Source organism: Leuresthes tenuis, unplaced genomic scaffold (genome assembly GCF_036924035.1).
Source record: "Leuresthes tenuis unplaced genomic scaffold, fLeuTen1.0.hap1 SCAF_19, whole genome shotgun sequence".
Lineage (NCBI taxonomy): Eukaryota > Metazoa > Chordata > Actinopteri > Atheriniformes > Atherinopsidae > Leuresthes > Leuresthes tenuis.
This window is the reverse complement of record NW_027325373.1, coordinates 31,077,824-31,100,587: the sequence shown is the minus strand read 5'-3', so window position 1 is coordinate 31,100,587 and position 22,764 is coordinate 31,077,824. Positions and strand designations below refer to the sequence as shown.

The following is a 22,764-nucleotide window of genomic DNA, read 5'->3' as shown; positions in this document are numbered from 1 at the left end:
CAACTCTGTATTCTTTGTTTGTCTTAAAGTGGTTTGAAACTATAAGGCAAAAAGCCACTTATCAGTTGACCTTGTTAAGTTTCCACCGGATGCATGATGGGAAATTTTTTTTTTTGTCTGTGACTTAAGACTAAAGTAAGATTGTCTTCAGATGTGAAAGGGTGTCAGGTGTTTGTCTTATAAAAAAAGTGTGTTGGCCCGTCACTAAATTACCAAACATGCAATAGTAAATGAAAAGAAGGATTTAAATTAAAAACATATTTTTGTAGGCTGTGTTTCAGTGCTATGGAGCAAATTTTCTGACAAAAGACGACAAAAAATACCATTAATTCAACTATATCGGAATAAAATCACAGACTTGGTGTGCAAAGGCCTTAAATGTTAAACACCGAAGCTTTACCACTCCTCACCCAGTAGGGGTGATGTCACTTAAATTATCTGAAATTAAAACTACAATTAATTTGTACGTTTTCAGTTAAAACAGACCGTTTTTGAAGATGTAGATGAAAATAAGATGTCATTTTTTATTACCAATTAATTCTGAAAACAAATTTATTCCAAAAGGTTCACATTCCTCCTCTTGTCACTCTATATCTATATTTATACAGACATATTATATACATACAAATATAAAATAATCATTGAATTGGAATCACATAAAGGAATGAGGGATGGAGAGGTGTAGCGTGAGCAGTGGATTTACTTAAATAAAATCACTCTCACTCCAATCTGATCCAATAACTACGTTCCAGCCATAGATTTATGAGTAAAAACAAACAAACAAAAAATCTACATGGTTTGATTGTGTTTTTTTTTTTGTTTTTCACTTAAAAAGTGGACAAATGGAACTGCACTACCCATGAGCCTCCTCTTCTGTGGAGCTCTCCTGGGCTCTGCTGCCACCTGTGGAATCCGACCAATGAGAGGAGAGCTGGGGTGAGTGAGGAATGAGGGCATTACAGAGATGAAAATGCGCGCACACACACACACACACACACACACACACACACACACGCACACACTGGAAATCTAAGGTGAGGAAGGAGGTTAACGGGAGGAACAACAAACCGGAGACATGAAAGATGGCACAAAACATGATGAGTTTAAGAAGAAGAAAAAGAAGAAGAAGCTTCTCTTTATGAAACAATTACTTTCAACTCATCGATAATCTGCATTTCCTTAAATAAAGATTGAGCCTTTTACTTCTAATTCTCATAATGAGTAGGATGTCATATTTTGATGTGTCAAAATGAAATCCGAAACAACCAGCTGTTGATTCACTCCGATGGGAGTCCCCGAACTCCCCTCTCCAGAATTTCTTTAAATGTCAGCTGTGTTCTAGGAAGTCGGACAAATAAGTCGTGAACAGGCTAAACATTTATTAAACTACTACTTTGACAGTCAGTCTTAATCGAGTTAAAACTTGACAGGAAGTTGTGTTTTATTACTCTCATTAAGTCGCAGTGAATTTCAGTGAACCCCAGTTTTTATTTGAGGAAATACAGTAAGATTTTTCATTACTTTTTGTGCCACCTTTTTAGTCCACTTCAGGTGATATCATGTGTCCAACAGAGACATATTGGAGGTTGTGATCCTTTTCTTTTCTGTTAACCTTTTAAAGGTGACGTATTGTGTAAAAATCCCTTATATAAACATATAAACACAACCCTGGTATTTGTTTAGCTCCCCTTTGTTTAAAAGTTCCTCATTTAACAAGCCGTTCTGATTTTCATTTCAAAAGTAAGTCACTCCTTAAGTTGACTCCATCTCCTCTACTAAGCCCCTCCCACTCACATCCACCCTGCGAGACGGATGAAGCCAGTTTCTGGTGGAAATGTTCTGCTGTCAGCTGTACTGAAGAGCATGCATCTTACATCTACTAGCAGCCTCAGAGGATATAAGAGCCCAGTGGATAAACTATATGTTCCAGCAGAGTTAGCTAACGTATGTGCAGCAACTACTTTTCATCCCACTGTTTAACAACTTGGTCCAGTTCAAAGCTGGACTGAAGAAACTGAGCCACAAAGAGAGATCAGACCTCAGAGCAGTGAAATAGAAGTATCTGAGAAATAATTCCTTATGGTTTATTTGTTGATTTATTTTTTCCTTTAGCAGTAGCTAACGCTAACAGCTTAGCTAATGAAGAGGACATACAGCAACTTCTTATTGCTGTTACTTTCTGAAAGATGAACATTATTGTTCCCACATTACTTTGTTAACTGAAGCTTTCTAGTTGAACGGTTACATTTTGTTACTCAGACAACCTGCAGCTGTGTGGATAAGGTGTGTTTTCAACACAACACTGGTCCTCTCCTCGCTGTCGTTGCTACTTTGGACGCCGCGTAACGCTCTCTGTGCGATAACATTACATTACCTGCATGTTTCTGATAAATATGTAGGTCTCCAAGTACAATTGTTTAATGAGGTTAATATATACAAAATGTTTAAACGAAGTAATTTAAACAGTAATTTAAACAGTACACATGCATTACTACGAGTTACGCTGTGTACATCTCTGGCTTGGTCCATTACTGTTGATGAGAAAGCATTGTTTACTAGCATCTGCTGCTAACTTACAGCTACACTGCTAAACTATTTCCCTCTAGGATCAATAGAGTAACTATCTATAGAGCTGGAGGTTTTTTTTTTGTTGTTGTTTTTTTTTTTTTTTGTAAAACTGGAGGAATAGCTTCATTATGTCTGTTTTTACTGCATTAAATTACACAACAGATTTTGATGACAGGTAATGTATGTAAACACACCGTAACTCTCCACAGCAGCATGACAGTGTGTCCTTAGCACTTAAGTGTATGTGCTAACTTGTATATAAATATATACGATAGATTTATGGATTTAGTTGGAAACAATGGAAGTGGCACATTGCCATTCTTGTCAATAATGCCAGCAAAAAAAATTCTGTAAAATTTTAAGGAAAAACAACTTGACATCTTCAGATTGACTTTTGTCAAGTGTCCAAAAAAGACTTTTGCAGCAGTGTAAAAGAGAGAAAATTTTAGCTTGAAGACTGATGAAAAATATGAATCAAATTGTGATTAATAATTGTCTCAATGAAATATTCGGTGGGACAAGACAGAAATGTGATGATCAGACAAAGTGGTCAGCTGATGTACAAACTGGGAAAAGTCCATCAGTGCCAGAGTATCATTGACCACAGAAAAACACTTAGATGTATTTCCTGTGTTTTTATCCAGTTGCAAGGTTAAAGTGCTCTTAACATTAAAAACCTACCTACTTTTCTATTTGGTACCTTGTTTATCTATTTATTTTTCACTTCTCAAACACAATATCAAATTAGTTTTATAATATCTCACATTGTTTAAACTGTCTTTGTGTTATCCATCAGATTGTCAGTCACAAAATAACTTTAATCTGTAGGAAAGGTGCTAAATCATTAAGTCTAATCAATTAGATAAATACTCAATAATAAGGTGATCTATTTTTTTCTATTCTAAATTGGATTGTCACTTATTTACAGTGTCTAACTATTTGTGACTTAACTAAAGTATTTATTATCATCATGATAAATCATCAAATTTATCAAGTTTATTTTGGCCTTGCAAACCTTCACCAATTCCGCAAAAAGAAGTAGCCAAAGAAGCAGATGGCTTTTATGCAAAGTGACTGACATATGAGGATATAACATTACAGCTAACATCAAAGCTAACAAGAAGCTACATAGAAGGAAAACCACAAGTCAGGCTCTGTCAGAGGTGACTGTAGAAAAAAGAATGCAGACATAGAGGGATGTACAAAAAGTGCAGTTGAGGGGGTAGGGAAGTACAGGGTAAGTGCTAGGGTAGGAGATGCTCTCTGAAGAGCTGGGTCTGCAAGAGTTTCTTGAAGACAGATAGGGACACTCCCTTACCGGTAAGTCATTCCACCATCGTGGAACGACATGAAAAGAGTCTAGATTGTCTTGAGCGTGGTGTAGGCACTGCTAGACAACCATCTTTTGACGAACGGAGTGACCGAGTCGTTACATAAGAGAGCATTCAGTTAGATGGGAGCCATTCCATAAAGCACTTTGTAAGCTAACATCAGTGACTTGAATTTTTATGCGAGTAGCTACGGCTAGCCAGTGGAGCTCAACGAACAGAGTGGTGATGTGTGCTCTTTTAGGCTGATTGAAGACCAGACGTGCCACCGTGTTCTGGACCATCTGCAGAGGTTTCACAACACAGGCTGGGAGAGCAGTTAGGAGGGTGTTGCAGTAGTCAAGATGGAGATGACCATAGACTGCACCAGGAGCTGGGTGGCGTGTTGGGTTAGGTACGACTTGATCTTTCTTATATTTAACAACGCAAAGCGGTACGATCATCCATGTCAGAGAGACAGTCTGAGATTCATGCTGACACCCTGTGGCTGTTAGGTGGGAATGACAGATGGAGCTGGGTATCGTCAGCATATCAGAGGTATGAGAGGGCATGTGATCGGATCATCTGGCCCAGTGAGGTGGCGTATATGGGAAAGAGAAGAGGTCCTAGTACTGAGCCTTGGGGGACCCCATATAATGAGGCGGTGCACTGCAGAAGTGTGACTAAGCCAGGAGACTTTGAATGATCGTTCAGTGAGGTACGATTCAAACTAGGAGTGTGCTCTCCCTGTGATGCTCATGCGAGTATGGACAAAAGGATGCCACGGTTGACTGCGTCAAATGCAGCCGATAAGTCGAGCAGGATGAGTACTGAGGACTTAGCTGTTGCTTTGGCTTCTTTTAAAGCTTCTGTCACAGCCAACAGAGCTGTTTCAGTGGAGTGGCCAGATTGGTTGGGTGAAGGGGGTTGTTTTGTGAGAGGTATGCTGTGACCTGCTTAAAGACCACCCTTTCAATGGTCTTTGAAAGAAACGAGAGGAGAGAGACCGGCCGATAGTTCTCCACTTGAGTTGGAGGCAGGGAAGGTTTCTTAAGCAGCAGCGTTACCTGAGCTTGCTTGAATTTGGTAGGAAATGTACCCTATGTCAATGAAGCATTAATCACGTGTGAGTGCTGCAGTTCCCGTAGGAGCTATGGATTGGAATAGATTAGTAGGAACAGGTCCAGTGGGCATTTAGTAGGACGGCTACATATGAGACGTTTAGATACACAGCTCTCAATGAGAGGGGTGAATGAAGACAATTATGCAGTAGGACTTTTTCATGCTGAGTTAGTGGCACCCTTGATTTGGGAAGTTTCGTGTGTGGGCAGTTTGGTAAACTGCTTTGAACTGCCACTTTGTCAGTAAAAAAATTAGGCGAAGGTGTCTGCTGTCAGATTGGTAACAGGTAGTGGAGGGTTAAGTAGAGTTTTGAAGGTGGAAGCTGGGTCTCAGTACTATTGTGAATCTTGTCAATTTGGAAAGCCTTTTTTGCATCAGTGACACTGGATGAGAGTGATGGCTGTTGTGGCTAGAATGTTGTTAGATCTGCAGGATCTTTTGATTTGTGCTATTTCCTTTCTGCAGGTCCAAAATTGGTACGCAGCGATTGGAGGGTATCATTGTGCGGGTTTGGTGGATAGAGAACACAGACTATCCAGACAAAAGCTCAGTGTAGATCAGAGGGACTCTGTGGCCTCATTAAGGTTGGAAGAACAGAGGAAACAAGGGAGGAGAAGTGGGTGGGCGACAGGTTGCAAATGGATGGAAGCAGTGGGTATTCCTGGGAGGCTCACTCTGAAGTGGATAAAATAGCGGTCAGAAAAGTGCAGAGGTGTGACAGAGAGGGCTTCTGTGGCATAGTTTCTTGAGAAAATAAGATCTAGCTCTTTGCCAGCTTTGTGAGTTTGAGGACTGTGGTCCAGTTGTAGCTCAAATGAGTGCATTAATGTCATAAAATCTAATGAGTCAGGACTGTGATGGTGAGTATTCATATCACCAAGGACCAATATGGGAATCTTGCGCTGGGGGGTGGAAGAGAGCAAGGTGTCTTGTTCCTCTAGAAAATTGGCGAGTTGTCCTGGTGGCTGATGTATGACAACCATGTGGATTTTGACTGCTGCAGTTACCAGGATGGCATGGTATTAAAATGTGTTGTATTTAGCTATGGGTAGCAGTCAGTTGTATTTCCATTAGTTGGATATTAGCAGATCTGTTCCACCACCTCTCCCAGATATATGATGGTGTGCGCAAATGTGCAGCTGGGGTGACATTGTTTTGGGGTTTAATTGAGGTCTCAGTGTGAGACAGAGTGTCAAATGACAGGTGGTTGGCATATGCAGTGATGAAGTCTGCTTTGTTCACTGCTGATTGGCAATTCCACAACCCCACAGACAAGGGAGTGTTGCAGAGGGAAGTGTGTTTTAGAGACTGGAGGTTATTACGGTTTTGGTGTTGTTTGGTTGTGTGAAACCTTCTACGTGAACTGGTGACAACAGGAATAGGATTGAGGCACATTTTACAACCAGGTGGTGATGTCAGTGATATAGTAAGTAGGACAGGGTTGCCTTGTTTAGTGGCGTTGCTCGGGGGACACGCGCAGGTAGACATGCAGATCTTTACCCCAGAAGGTCTTCACACGACAAGGGCTAACGCTAACACTCCAGCTGTAACCCCTTATTTTATACCCAATCCCAATTGGACACAGCAATTCATGTATTAGCTGATTGCACTTGGCTGAGACCGCCCACCAAGAGGTAACCAAGGAGTGGTTTCCGAGAGGTGAGTGACTACCCATTCATAGCCCCTAACAAAGTAAACGTAATAAATGTGCTAAAATTGACAAGCTCTTCCTCTAATATATATATTATATATATATATTATATATATATATATATATTATATATTATATATATATTATATATAATATATATAAGACGCTATAAAAAAAACGAGCGAAACAATTGTTTAGCATAGACACTTCAAGTTCCAGACTTGAAGACCTCAAAAAGGCTTAATTTGGTGGAAAATATATATATATTTTTTTTAATGACTTTTAAAGAGCTAAAGATATCATCTAAATATATTTCAAAGGATACTTCATGTTTATTTCAACCAGTAAATGTTTGCTACTTAAAATCATTTAATTCAAAATTATTTAAGCTTTTTGCCTTGAAAAGTTCAGACTTCGTAAGACCTGAATTATTCTTTAAGTTGTGTCATTTGAAAGATGTGAACCTCCAATATGGAAGCCAGAGGACATAGTTCATCACCCTCTGTGGCCTTCTTTTGTTTAGGAACAGTATAATATTGCTGTAATTCCTTTAAACTAGTTTATCTAGTGTAGCTACAGTCAAACAGAGACAGGTGAGATGATTTCAAAGGAGAACATAAGTGTCTTAACAGTCCTAAAGCGGGACATTATTCATGTCCGTGGGATGTTTGTTAAGTCAGTAACAGGCAGCATCTCATTTACCTCATGCAAAACAAAACAAAAACACTAACAGTAGTTCTCAATGGTATCAAAGAAGGAAAAGTTTACAGGAAACTCTGGATGGACCAGAGACGAGAGGAGGCACGCAAGGAGGGAAAAGAAAGAGAAAGAGAAAATTAATTAAGTTCAGCTGAAGGCAAACAGGAAAAGCACATTCCTACAAACACTACAAAGGCGCCTTAAACGCAAAAAATTGTTCGGGGGGGGGTCGGCGGGACAGCAGACCCAGCAGGTCAGACAACGTTTTGAGGTAAACTACCTTGTGTGGTGTTTCTGTCATTGAGCAGTTTCATCTGACTGTTGGGCAGGATCCTGATCTCTGGAGGATCCGGACTCTGGCCGACACGTGACGCCCTGAGAGCGTTCAGGTACTGCAGACGTGTCACCTGCAACATGGACCAAGCAAAAGGAGCTATTAAAAATTATCACCTCTATTTATTTAATTGTAGTAGTTTTAAAATGTTTAATTTCTTCTCTCTGTCCAGTTTATTTATATACAACCAAATGTTATATCAAGGCACTCCAAGATACAGTCCAATTCAAGCCAATTTATAATAGATTCAAATTCCTTGAAATCCAAATTAATGCAGTTGTCATCTTTTAATCTGTTCTATTTCTTTGTACATTGGTTTTCAGTTTATTTGATGTGTTGTGACGCCAAAACATAGAAATTACACACGTTTGTCAAAACTAAGACCAGATTCTGACTTTATACAAAAATTGATTAACGAGTAAGATTTGTCTCAACACGATTTATTTTTTCCTGTTTAAAAGCGCTTTAAAAATCAGAGTAACTAATTATCAAATCAACGAGGAAAAATAAAACCTAACTTACACCACAGAAAGAAAATTAACAGAACTAGCTACAAGCTAGAATATCTAGGCTAATTACATCATCAGTTTATTATATTCTATGTGGTTAGGCTGCCTTTAAATTTAAATTAAGAAAGAAATATCACTCATCGTTGATCTATTAACAAAAGACTGGAATAGTGGAAGAGAAAAATTACAAAAATAACCTTTTGAAAACTCATTACCTTAAAGCGATATAGCCTCACTCAACAGATTAGCTTTTGACTTTTAGTATATTTAATGTATTTGTGGTAAATGTGCATTTAAAATGAATTGTTTTTCTCTAGTTAATTCATGACAAGTTGAATAAAAGAAATATGATGAATAGAAGAATAGTTTTTCAAAAACATAACTGGCAAACCTTTAGCTAGCCATGGTTTTACCCAGACTTATCTTATTGGACAAAATAGCGCAACTGGAGACAGAAATTAATTTGCTTACATAGTATATCGTTTCCTGTGTCCTGATAATGATCAACTGATCTCTATTTAACAGGTTTTCACTTTGAATGTTGTAAGTGTGTACGAAAGAAAAAAAAACTTTATAATTTGACTTTTTCATGGCTCACGATGTGAAAACATACAGATTAGAAACTCACCCGTATTAGCTGCAGGTCAGTGAGAGCTCGGACGGTGTAATCTGGACAATAGCTGGACGGGCTGGTGGCATCTGTTGACTCAAAGGGATCTCTGGGAGAGTGTCGCTGGGTCGACACCGGAGACTGGTGGACTGCAATCACACCACCAACATGTCCCAAAACATTAACACGATTAAACTGGTTTACTCAGTTTTAAAGTTAAACTCATAAAATGAGGCAGCATCTTTACTACTTTACATCTTTATAGCGAGTGTAGAGTATAGAGTGTTTCTTTAAACCAGTAGCAAAGGTCACTGGTTTTCCTGCTTCAGTTTCAGCCTTGCCTTGAATGTAATTTCTAACTTATGTCAACTCTAGGTTTTCAGGAACGCCACACACAGAAACCTAAAAGGTGCTTGTTTCATCTCGTTTAAGGTGGTATCTTCCCTTTAAACCCACGTCTCCCTGCAGTTGGTGCTCTCACCTGAAGATGGCAGCGTCAGAGCAGACACACCGTAGTACGTAAACGCTCCATTTTCAAACTTCAGCCCCTCTTTGCCGATTTCCACCTCCACACGGCCCTGACGACGAATAAAGAAAAAGATATGTTACATGAAGTGAAAACTGTCAAATATCTTCTCTTTAAAACAGATTTCCTGTATAATGTTGTTTTTATTGTTACGAATTAAATAAAAAATAAGTGTTGTGTTGTTTTTTCTTCTCAATAAATAAATAAATGGTATGTAATTTGGCAACTCTAAGAAGTCAACAGGGTGTAACCGGGCAGGACTGCTGGCTCTTCTTCTTTAGGCTGCTCCAAATCATCTGCCTCCATCTCACTCTGTCCCCACCAGGACTCTTCACGTTCTCCTTCACTATATCCACGAACCTCGTCTTTTCCTGCTCCATCTTCAGCATCCTCTGTCCAGTTATATAATTACAAAGATGATATTTCCTCAGCTTTTAGTACTACAGTGAGGAACCTTGGAGTTGTCCTTTGACTCGCATATAAAAACTGATTTCTAGGACTGCCTTCTTTCACCTTCATAATATTGTTAAAATCAGGAACATCTTGACTCAGAGTGATGCAGAAAAATTAGTATTGTGCTGTCCCACATATTCTCTGAAAAGCCTCCAGCTGATCCAAAATGCTGCAGCCAGAGTTCTGATGAGAACTAACAGGAGAGATCATGTTTTTCCAGTTTTAGCTTCTCTTCATTGGCTCCCTGTTAAATTCAGAATAGAATTTAAGATTCTTCTCCTCACATATAAAGCTCTTAATGACCGAGCTCCATCATATCTTAAAGATCTCATAGGTGGATATTTTCCCAGCAGCCCACTTTGCTCTCAGACTGCAGGTTTACTTGTTGTTCCCAGAGTTTCTAAAAGTAGAATGGGAGGCAGAGCCTTCAGTTATCAGGCCCCTCTCTGTGGAACCAGCTGCCAGTTTGGCTTCAGGAAGCAGACCCCCTCTCTACCTTTAAGATCAGGTTTAAAACTTTCCCTTTTGATAAAGCTTATAGTTAGGGATGGCTCATGTGACCCTGAAACATCCCATAGTTAAGCTGCTATAGGCCTTGACTGCTGGGGGACCTCCCATGATGCACCGCTCCTTCCTCTGCACTCTCCATGTTCATATGACATTATTGTTGTCATTAACTTGTGTTTCTCTTTCTCAGCAGGTATGCCTGGTGTTACGGTGCTTGTTGTCCCCTCTTTTCTGTCTTCTCAAACCCCAGCTAGTCGAGACAGATGGCCACCCTTCCTGGTTCTGGTTCTGATGGAGGTTTCTTCCTGTTAAAAGGGAGTTTTTTCTCTCCACAGTCGGCTCGTGCACGCTCAGGACGGGGGATTGGATCAAAGAGAAGTTTCAGTGTATGAATTGGACTAATTTGGATGACAATGAACTGGACTTTATCTCTGAGGTGATTTGGCACTTTCTAAATAAAACAAAAAAAAAAATTCAGTGTATCCATCCTTCTGTCACAATCATCCCCCTCACAGGGATGCTCCTCACAGCTCCACCTTTCATCCACACACATAACTCCACCTCTCCAGGCTCTCACAATGTCGTCCAGGGAGACTCCTGCCTGACCTCATCCGTCAGCCTGCACCACCCTCACATACAGCACCACACTTCCTCTCTTCTCCATCGACACCTCAGAACAAACATCACATCTGTGGTGCTTTTTCTCCTCTTTAACATGCATGAACCACAGTTTCTGTAGTTTATGTTTGAATGTCTCTGATGCTGCTACATCTGAGGCTAATATTTATATATTATTATGATTATTATAAATTAATCATAAAACCATCATCGATAGTCTTAACTTACTTACAAACACTATAACTGTTATTAGTTAAAGCAGAAGAAGACAGAAGCTACTTTGTACTGTTATAAAATATGCTTCGTTATACATTGCTGTTACTAAATGATATTCACTGTAATATGTGCTTTAATACCGTTGTGTGTTTTTAAAAAATATGCAAATTGTATCATTTGGAATAAAAAAAGAAGTGAAGTTTTTTTTTTTTTTTACTATAAATGATGATTTTGTTTTTCTGTTAAGAAAATGTAAAGCACAGATCAGAGGTGCTAATAAACCATTTTATTACAAATTATTTCCTTCATCTCTGTTGTTTTCTTTGTTGTACATTAAATCTATGAAAGAAAACACTGATGCTGCTGGTTTCTTAACATCAAAGCAAGCGATTTAAAACAGTTTAGAGCAGATTTTTGTGTAAGAATTAAGAGATTTTAAGTGAATGAAATAATAAATATGAACACAAACGGTTTTAACTACATTTTAGCTAAGAAATGTTACTATTTACAGCCTTTATCTCATTAATTAGCTCCACATTTAAAGCAGATATAAGAGTTAAATACCGTATTTTTCGGACTATAAGCCGCGACTTTTTCCCCATTTTTTCCCCATTTTTCGACCCTGCGGCTTATATAACAGTGCGGCTTATCTATGGATTTTTACAGCTAAAGGCCACTAGGGGGATACCTAAATCTATGGATTTTACCATCCACCATGTTGACGTCACATTTGCTTCAACACACAAGTAGCCGCGCGCACGGGAGGTCCTCCGGAAGCAGACTTCTACCGGAGTGGTACGAGACAGAACGACAGCGAGAAAGACATTTTGAGCGCAAGACAGTTTGTGAGACACCCTCATTATGGAAAACAAACGTAGAAATGCATATGATGCAGTTTTTAAGTTAAAGGCAGTCAATTTAGCAGTAAACGAAGGAAATAGAACCGCTGCATGTAACCTTGGAATCAACGAGTCAATGGTGAGACGTTGGAGACGCCAGCAGGAAGAATTGTCTCAATGCAAAAAGTCAAAAAAAGCTTTCAGAGGTCACAAAAGCAAATGGCCCGAACTTGAAGACGTTCTCGAAGATTGGGTGAACACACAAAGAACAGACGGCCGAGGTGTTTCCACCGTGCAGATCCGACTGAAGGCCAAAGCAGTCGCCACCGAAATGAAAATTGAACATTTTAGAGGTGGACCATCCTGGTGTTTCCGATTTATGAAGCGAAAGGGACTGTCCATCAGGGCGCAGACGACTGTGTGCCAGCAACTCCCTCCCGACTACCAGGAAAAAATAACAAACTTTGGCGAATTCACACAAAGAAAGATAGAGGAATACGCATTCGGACCGGACCAGATCATAAATATGGATGAAGTGCCATTAACATTTGACCTGCCTCTCACTAGGACTGTTAACAAGAAAGGTGAATCGTCCGTCACGTTGAGAACCACTGGACACGAGCGAACAAATTTCACTTGTGTTCTTGGCTGCACAGCATCTGGAGTGAAGCTTCCGCCAATGGTGATTTTTAAGAGGACTACAATGCCAAAAGAAAAGATCCCAAACGGCATCTCCTTTAAAGTCAACAAGAAAGGGTGGATGATGGAAAGCGTAATGAAGGAGTGGCTGAATGAGTGCTACGTCAAACGCCCTGGAGGATACTTTCGGCAAAAAAAAGCTTTGCTAGTTTTGGACAGTATGGGGGCGCATATAACAGATTCGGTTAAAGCAGCCATCAAGAGCACAAACTCTGTTCCAGCTTTGATTCCTGGGGGCACAACGAAGCATCTGCAGCCACTCGACATCAGTGTCAATCGTGCGTTCAAAGTGGCACTACGCGTTCAGTGGGAGGCGTGGATGACGAAGGGTGATAAATCGTTCACCAAAACGGGTCGCATGAGAAAAGCCACCTTCACACAAGTTTGCGAGTGGATCCTGATGGCGTGGAGGAGTGTAAAAAAATCCACAATCACCAACGGGTTCAGAAAGGCTGGACTGCTGCGTGATGGAGAGGAGGACGCCGCCACACCTGAGTCCTTTCAGAGGCTGTTCGATTCCGACAGTGACGAAGAGGAGTTCGTTGGTTTTGAGAGCGACATCGAAAGAGAGGGGAGAGTGGCTGACGAAGCCCTGAACCTATTTGTTTCCGACACGGAAGATGAGGAATTTTGTGGTTTTAGTACGGAGGAAGAAGACGAAGATGAGGATTAATGACCTGACTTTTCTGGTTACAGCCGTGTACTTCACCAAAGATGAAGAGGAGGGTTACCGTAATAACTCTTCTGGTAGGCTGATAACCGTTTTTTTTAAGCAGCCGTGTTACTGCAATTTAGACTTACTGTCGTGTTACAGTGTTACTTTATTTGTTGTTGTAGCTTTATATGTTCTGTAGCTTCTGTAGCTACTATTGCACTAAATGGTTGAAAACGTTATGCAACTTGTGTTGAAATGTTAATAAATAGAAGCTTCCCCAAACAGTTGCCTCTTTCCCAACAATCCCCTCTGTGCACGAACCATATGGTAATTAAACATAAAAAACCTGCGGCTTATAGTCAGGTGCGGCTTGTATATGTACAAATAATGCAATTTAGCTTCTGCGGCTTATATTCAGGTGCGGCTAATAGTCCGGAAAGTACGGTATGTTTCCGACCTTTTGGAAACTGAAATCGTTCGGTTTTACTTTAATTTGATTGAACAATAAAACAATTGAACAATAAAACAACAGTTGAACAATAAAAACCTGGGTGCTGTGCGCTCGTACCTGCAGTAGCAGGATGAAGTAGTCCACCGGGTGGTTACGGGTGTACAGGTAGTGACTTGGGCTCAGACGGTTGTTGTGGTCGAAGTGGACCTCTTGGTTGACGCTGGGGTGGCGCAGTAGGTGGAACAGGACCTTCTCGGACACTCGGGCCGGACTGAAGTGCTCCACTTCTGCAGGGGGTCACACATCATCGTCTCAGAAGTAACTATGAACATTTACTCGAGTATTCAGTACATTAAAAAAAAGAAAAAGCATTAATTGAGTTGGTTTATTTGCTTAAAACTATCATTTTCTTCCAGTCTGAGCAGGTTTTGTAGTTTATTTTAACCCCTTTATTGGTCTAATCTGTGTTGAATTGAAGAAATTACAGTTAAATCACATTTTCTGCTTTAAATTTTACTGTTTAAACCTGTTTTCATTGTTAACATTGTTTCCAGCTTTAAGAATATAAGTATTTGACATTTTTTATCTTCGAAAGTTTCGAATTTTTTTAATTTGAAATCTTTTATATTTTGGGGTTTTAGTGAAGATATTTCTTAATTTTTATGAACTATAAAGTATTTTGTCTTTAGGCTCTTTTAATTTGAGATATTTAATATTAATTCTCTTTAAGTTAAATCAATAGAAGAAACCATCCAACATTGAATCAATGAACCAATCGGCTACTTAGATCCTCCCAGTTTAACCAGTACTGTGGTTTCTTTTACCCAATCATTTTACTGCCTTTTACTGGTCTAATCTGTGTTGAACTGAAGAAATTATTGTTAAATAACATTTTCTGCTTTAATTCTTACTGTTTAAACCCGTTTCCATCGTTAAGCACCTGATTGAAAAGTGATATTTTTATTCTGGTTGTTATAAGAGAAGATAAGCTGGAAAATATCAGGGGAAATTTTAAGTTTCCAGCTTTACAAATAAAGGAATTTCACTATTTTCATCTTAAAAGTTCGGATCAGAAGAAACATGATTAAATTAACTGAAATTTATTTGAAATCTTTAATATCTGTTTTTTTTTGTGAAGATTTTCCTTTAATTTAACTCTGTCTTGTTTGTCTCTTTTGGTTTATTTTAATGAGATACATATATATATATATATATATATATATATATATATGCGTGTTCTTTTAAATTTAAAGAAATTAAAAATAAGTCATGTTTGATGTTTTACATGTTTTAAATGTCTGAACGTTTCAGCCTCAGTGATACAATCATTACACATGAGCTGTTAAACCATGACTGATTTTTTCCTGTGAGGTACACCGTGAACACGTGCGAGTACGCACCTCTGGACAGGAAGCGGTGCGTGGCGAGCAGAAGCTGTGGTGACGTGCGGATCTTGGGTTCTCCCTCTGGAGGCTTGAACAGAGAAAACTCCTCGTGGGCGCTGCAGGGCTGCAGTGGGATCTCCAGCGGTGTGAGGGGACGCTTCACCTTTCGGTCCACTGCAGGAGACGAGACGCAGGGTTGAGTAAAATATCGTGACACGCTACAGCGGCGAGCACGCTCGCAGACACTTACGGTAGCCGTCAGACTCGTCCAGGATCTCCGACTTGATGATCTCCTCGATGACGTCCTCCAAGGTGACCAAGCCCAGCACTTCATAGAAAGGATCTCCCTCCCCCTCGTTGTTCACCTTCTGGACAATGGCCATGTGAGAGTTTCCTGAGTGAACATCAAACCCTCAGAGTCACACACCCGGACAACAGGTTCTACGTGGAAATGTGAAGAAATACAATAAAGATGAAAAACCTCCTGAGAAGGTTTCCAAAGCAAATGTCTTTGGATACATCTGATCGTTGTTACTTGTGATTAAGACAAACCAAACTAATTTTAGTGCCGATAGTCATCACCTGGCTGGAAATAAAATTACTTTCCTTAAATGAAGCATCTGTAAATTATCTGAAGAAATTCCAGAGAAAAAAAACAAACAGAAAAGCTAAATTTACCTGAAAATTGTCACATTTTTAAGTTTTTTTTTGTACTCGAAGGTAGATTTAACAGATCACACGACAACATAAAACTACTAAAACGTGGTAAAAAATAAACAGGTTAAAACTGTAAAAAGATGTGGCTCTGGTGCCACATAAAGACAGAATAAAAGAGCGGGAGTCATCATTTAAAATGGATTCAAGGATTAAGCAGTTCTTCTCTATCAAAGATGTTTAACCGAACCACGACACCAAAGAAAAAGAACCGTGAGGGGCTCGGAGTAGAACCGCTGCTCCTCCGCATTGAGAGGAGTCAGATGAGGTGGTTCGGGCATCTGGTTAGGATGCCTCCTGGACACCTCCCTGGTGAGGTGTTCCGGGCACGTCCCACTGGGAGGAGACCCCAGGGAAGACCCAGGACACGCTGGAGAGACTATGTCTCTCGGCTGGCCTGGGAACGCCTCGGGGTCCCCCCGGAAGAGCTGGAGGAAGTGGCCGGGGACAGGGACGTCTGGGTTTCTCTACTCAAGCTGCTGCCCCCGCGACCCGACCCCCGGATAAGCGGCAGATGATGGATGGATGGATGGAAGACAGGACTGATTCAATAAAAGCAGGTGAAACATGGTCGTTTTGCTGTGATTAAAGTCAAAGTTTCCTCAAACAGACAGATGCTGGCGAGCCAAACGGCTTCAAAATTACTTGATTACATCGTACTTCTGCTTCTGTGCTGCCCCCCATGATGTCAGCCGTCCCACTGGAACAGAAATGCTCCATCTTTTACTTTTTAGTAAAGTGATCAGGAGCTGAATTTAACCGTCTTCTCCTTCAGCTGCGCTCCTGCTCTCCACCAGGTTTAAGACTTTTGTCTTAAAATAAACAAACTACAACACTTGCACATCTTTGCATGACAGTTTCTGCAGGTTAAAAACATCCATGACCTTGAAATTAAACAGATATTTTCTTATTGAGTACTTTTTTAGGTTCCCTTTAGGCACCAAAATGTCCAGAGACTTGCAGAATATGCACAAATCTGTGGGTTTGTCTTTCTTTATAATTGAGGCATTTTTATTCAATCCATTCTCTGTGAAAGTGGTAATTTGCTAAAAAATACCGTTAATAAATTTTCTCCACTCCACGGAGTCATCGTCCTCCAGAAATAAATGAAAATAATTAAAAGTGGGAGTTCCTGGTTGAGTTGAAACAAACCAACCTTCCAGCAGAACTTCAGGACCTTTAATAACGTCGGTGTCTCTCAGAGGGAACCAGAAAGATCTACAAACTGGGCCTTGGCGTGTCTTATACCTTTTTTGAACTCCTCCAGCATGGCGTCCAGTTTGGTGTCGTTAAAGACAAAATGCAACGGGTGGTTGTAGAACTTGGTGATGGTCGTCATGGGGGTGCAGTCGTCCGGGTCCACCAGCGCCAGATCTTTCACGTACAGGATTTCCACAATGTTGGACCTGGAACAAACACATGAGGATGAGCTGCACCAAACAGGGGCCAAACGCCACAGCTGAGAGTAGAAGAAGAGACATGAGAACAGGAAGTTCAAACTGTGGCAGGTTTTCTGTTTGAGAGAAAAGTTTAAACATTGAACAGATCTGTGTTTTCTGGCAGGACGAAGAGTCTGGGTTTTTAAGTTTGTTCATCATCAATATTTATCAACATCCCCAAACTTTTAAAGTGACCAGATGATCCAAAGTAAGTGCATATCTGTTCTGAAATTATAAAAACAAGACTGTTGAAATACGTTTTCAGAGCATTTAAAGTGTAGACTTACTCCAAAACTTCACATTCTTTTTCAGTAATTGCTCTGGAGGGACAAACAGAACTCAACTAAAACCTTGGAAATATTACAATTTCTCCAGAAAAATGTTTATTTCGTGCATGATCGTTTTTCTGGGATGTTTTGAGCTTCTTTTAACACAAAAAGCAGCTAAAAATGTCACAGAACAAGCTTAAAATACAGCACCCACTGGTGTGTGGACACAAGCTTTTACTCATAAACCAGAACTAATAAGCAGCCCCTGTTATTGGTAGTTTGGGATATTTTTTGAGACCTTGAACCTAGTCCAGGTTTTAAAATTACTTGTGACCACTTTCACAGCAAAGTGTCGTGTTGTTGCTCCCACCTCTCCTCCTCATAAATGGGCACCCGGGTGTATCCGCTCTGCATGATCTCAGACATGGTGGAGAAGTCGAGGACGGCCGAGCTGGGCAGCATGAAGCAGTCCTTCAGAGGAGTCAGAATGTCCTCCACTGTCTTCGTTCGAAGCATCCCGCGGCTGAACTCCTCCTTCACAAACTCACTGCGCACACATGACATGGACCACAGTCAGCAATCAGAGAGTTGACCTTCATCATAGATCTTTTGGACCCGTTTTAAGTCTTTGGAGGACAAGTTTATATCTCAAGAAACAGTCTCAAGTCTTAAGATGGCTGGTCAAGGACGAATTACAAGTCTGAGGGACACTATTCCAAGCTCCAATCACAGATCAGTAGGACCTGGTCTAAGGCAATTCTAAAGTCATTGGAGGACAAGTTTATGTCTCATTAAACAGTCCAAGTCAAGTCTCTTTAGTGGACTCATCCAAGACTAATTCCAAGTCTTATCAACACTATTTCAAGCTACAACACAGATCAGTTAGGCCCAATATAAGGCAGGTCTAAAGTCTTTGTATGACAGGTTTATGACTCAAGAAATGGTCCCAAGTCATGTCTCCAGTCTTAAGAAAGCTTGGTCACAACTAATTTCAAGTCTTATGAGCACTATTCCCAGCTAAATCGTGGATCTTTTCAATCTGATACAAGTCAAGCAACACCAAGTTTACCATAGACTCAAGTCTTTACAGGACTTGTCTTTAGGAGGAATCCCGTGTCACATGGCAGCTCTTTTGAGCTTAATTTGAGTATAGCCTAAAGCTTTTAAGCATCAATCCCAGTCAAATCATACATCAAATGACTTGAGAAGCCATTGTAAAATATCTGCTTCAAGTCTTAGGTCTTTAGAGGCCTTATCCAAGTCAAATATTAACTTTTATGTGACTAGTTCAAGTCAGTTTAAAATATTTTGAGTGGGGTAGTCCAAGTCTCGAGTCTTCAGAGGGCTAGTCCATGTCATGTCTTCAAAGTAAGTCCAAGTCAAGTCTAAACTATTTAGAAAGCTAGAAATAAATATTTTTATCATGTCTGATCCAAGTTCAACCTTCAGACTAACTTGTGTCTCAGTGAGGTCATGCCCCAAGGCTTTTTAACAAAGTCAAAGCATTATACCAAGTCTGGTTTTAAGTTTCAAGTTTTCAGTTATATTCACACTCCGTCGCAGATTCTTTGGATCAAGTCTGAGTCAAGTCTAGTGGGATGACGTCAGCTATCTTCACAAGGAGTTTCCCACTGCTAGTTTTATGCAACATGGCAGAATATTTATCAGATTTTGAAGACGTAGACGACGACTTCGAGTTCGATGGATGTCCTTACCGTTTTGAACCAGAGTATAAGGATGAGGAGCTCCTGGAAAGGAGGATGCAAAAGCAGAGAGAGGAACTGAGCTGTGCTGCAGTGATGCGCGTCGATGAAGTCATCCCACTAGAAAGCACCGATAAGCCCCCCCGATAGCCCCCAATAACAACAACGTGGCAGCTCTGAACTAACACTGCAATAGTACACTTTCATTCATTTATTCGTCTTAAAGTATTGGTGAAATAAAGACAGCTAATGCCTTATTTAGAGGCTGTATTGTCTGTGCCCGGCTCACTCCTGTTATATGGACATACACGGATCTAGAATATAGCGTCTATAGCGCTGACCTTCACCAAACTGTTCTTGGTGAGTAGATGAACGTATTTTATGCCAGAAATAAGGTCCAGGTTAAAAAAAAATGAACTTCCCCTTTAAAACTAAAGCGGCCACAGAGTCCTTCTGTAAATGTAAACGTGACGTTTTAAAGCAAAAACGTACAATAAAGGTGTAGCCCAGTTTCTGCCAAGAACATTTGAAAAAAATCTGTACATTGGTGTGCTGTTGTCTAACAAAAACACATAAAAGGGTTTTAAATGTGACACTTTAGCAAAAAACAAACACTGTAGAGTTTGAACAGCTAAAAACACTAACTTCATATTTGAAATGCATATACTGCTGTTTACTTTCAGAGGTGGAGGTTTTCTGATTGCCTTTGTTACCTGTAAGGGTCATTGACGCTCGTGCGGATCATTTCCATGGCCCTTTCTCTGATCCCACAGGTGCTGATGTCCCTCCTGAGGCCCAGATCCAGGATCAGCCCCAGAGGGCAGGACAGGGGGAAGGTGAGCAGCATGCAAACCTGGGCCAGCCAGGTCAGAGCAGGCGCCAGGTGGAAGCCGTAACCAGAGCACAGGATGTGAGGAGCCAGCTCGGCCAGGAAGAAGACGAGGAAGCCGCTGGTGAACACCGCGGAGACGATGGAGCCCAGCGCCCGGTACAGGAGCACGCCCAGAACCGAGTGTCCCACCGCGCAGAGGAACAGCAGCGAACATGTCTGGATGGAAAAGAGACGTGTTGGCATGAAGAAAACACAAGAGCTCTCCCACCTCCGTCCCTGCTGGTTTGTGGGTCTCCCACATGCTCACAGAAACTCACCAAGAAGTTCCCTCTCCTCCGGATAGGCTCCAGGCGCTTGGCGGCTCGTTTCTCCTCCTCGGATCCGCAACTGTGAAACACGTAAAGCTCCAAAGGGTCCAGCCACAGCAGGCTCAGGTTTATCGTCCTCAGCAGCCCGCAGACCAGCAGCAACAACACAATCAGCACGGCCAGACCCCACGGCGGGATGTAGTCTGCGGTCAGACCACTGTCGGTGTTTATCCGCAGTCTGTCCGGGCCCACGGATGCCCACTTCCCCCCGCTCAGCACGCACAGGTGGTGGTAGCTCTGGACGCTGCCCGCTGCGCTGCTCCTCCGCTTAACCTCGACCGTTAGCAGCCCGCTATAATCCTCATCTTGGGTGAACTCCTCCGTCACCTGGAAAGCGGATTCCTGGCGGTTGGACTCCTCTCCGCACGGGTCGGGTGCATCACCAACCGCCCCTGCGAACGCCACCCGCGGCCAGCTTCCATTCAGATTAGCCCCGAAGAAGAGACGGAGCTTGAACGTGGCTCCTACTGGCGCCGATATGATCCGATTCTTCATGCACACCAGACTCACCGGGTTCTCCAGTCGCAGACCCAGGATCTGCGGTGCTTCTAGACTGCAGGCGCCGTGTCTGATCCCGCAGAACAACAATATCATCAACAGGAACCGTAGACCTGCCAAGCTGGCCACCATATTGGAATTGGTCAGCCTGGCTCTGCGCGGGTCATGTGACTAGCTCTGCAACAGCCCCGCCCACCGAGGGAGGAGAAGACGGTTACTGAGCTGCTTGGCGGCCATTTTGGCTCAACCAACCAACCGTTAACGTTGAGTTTTGAGAGCAGCGTACATTTTGGAGCTGGATTCTGAATGTTATTGTTTTTAATGCGCCGCCCTCTCGTAGTGTGCGAGTTCTCAGCCACGAGAGGACGAGCTCACGCCCATCCTGGTTAGACTGCATAAAAACAAGCCATTCATAACTCTGGCCCTCTACTTTAGACATTTAATTTTCCTTTATCTAATGCTAATTCAATCACTCCTCACTCAATATGGTCCTTAAATGAATTCACCTTTTTATCTTCATAGAACAAAGTCTCATTGTGTCTTCATGGCCTGAATAACCTCCTGAGGGGCCTCAGGGCAAACATTTTCTGTCATGTATACATGATTTACACTAAGTCCTCTGGCAACCAGAAACCAGGAATGGTGGTGAAAACATGTAAAGATTAGGGGTTAATGCCCTGAATAAGGGCCCATTGTAAAAATAAAAAAAGATTAAAAAAAAAAAACTACAACCCATCAAGCTTTCTAACCAGATGGTTTGACTGAAAACTTCTTAACATGCCTGGGCGGAGGTCCAGGCTCTGGGTGCTAATATTTAATGCAGTTATGTGGATAAACCTTTATCTTTCTCATCTCGTGTGTTGCTTTTACAGCCTTACCGTCAACCCTCTGATGAAGAAGTGCTTCGAGCTGCATTTGACCAAATCCTTTGTCACTTAATTAGTTTCCAGGCTCTCTGTGAGCACAAGCTATTATCTTTACAAAGACAAAATAAAGCTAAAGGCTTGTGATCATAGAGAATTTCAGACTTTTGATTCAACACAACTCATTTCCATTTTGTGCCAAATGTTTAGAAAATAAATGGCAAAATACTTTAAGTATGTAGCGATAAACAAATGTATGCATTTTCTGGACTCTGAACTCTTCCAGTGCGCGTGCAGAGAAAGCAGTCTGTAATGTGCGATCAGAGGAGAGATCGAGCAGGGCGTCCTGCAGCTCTGATGAAAGGTGATGAAAGGCTGGCGTATCCAGTCCTACTTTTCCGGCGTGTCATCATTCGGGAAGTACTTAATGAAACTTTCAAGAAGGTTCCTGAGGTGAGAGGCAATAATTCCTTTCTCCATAAAGTCATCAAGCTCAGGGAACATTTCAACACTTCCCCCTTCCACTCGCACAGCCCACCGCTCCAGCTTTCTCTTAAATGCCGTGACCTTATCAGAGAGAATAAAGACATTTGTGTTTGGGCCATGTAGGGACAAGTTTGAGCTGTTTAGTTTGTCAAAAATGCTGACTAAATATGCGAGGCTCGCGACCCACTTTGGCTCACTCAGATAGTGAGCAAGGGGAGAACTACAGTCTGATAAAAATATGCGGACCTCCTCGCGCAGTTCAAAGAGCCTCGTTAAAACTTTGCCAATAGAAAACCAAGGGAAAGAGAAGTGCTTCGCGTGGAAAAGAGTCTGCTTTGCAGTGGCTGTGATTTAATAAAATTAACCATCTTAACTGATGTTTGGAGAATGTCACGAAGAATGTCAGCATTAAACAAATTTGGGTTTGGGTCACACTTCATCAA

General features: G+C 41.3%; 1 protein-coding gene across 1 annotated transcript; it reads right to left on the bottom strand.

The window, feature by feature from the left end:
- Positions 1-534: 534 nt before the first annotated feature.
- Positions 535-21,145, bottom strand: LOC140277531 (metal transporter CNNM3-like). The gene is given in 12 exon segments (XM_072372597.1): positions 535-903; positions 7,628-7,754; positions 8,819-8,949; positions 9,282-9,378; positions 13,882-14,051; positions 15,165-15,323; positions 15,400-15,543; positions 17,112-17,269; positions 17,942-18,118; positions 19,988-20,322; positions 20,424-21,130; positions 21,133-21,145. Coding segments are annotated over 12 exon segments (2,262 nt in total). The 5' UTR covers positions 21,140-21,145; the 3' UTR covers positions 535-853.
- Between the last annotated feature and the right edge of the window lie 1,619 nt (positions 21,146-22,764).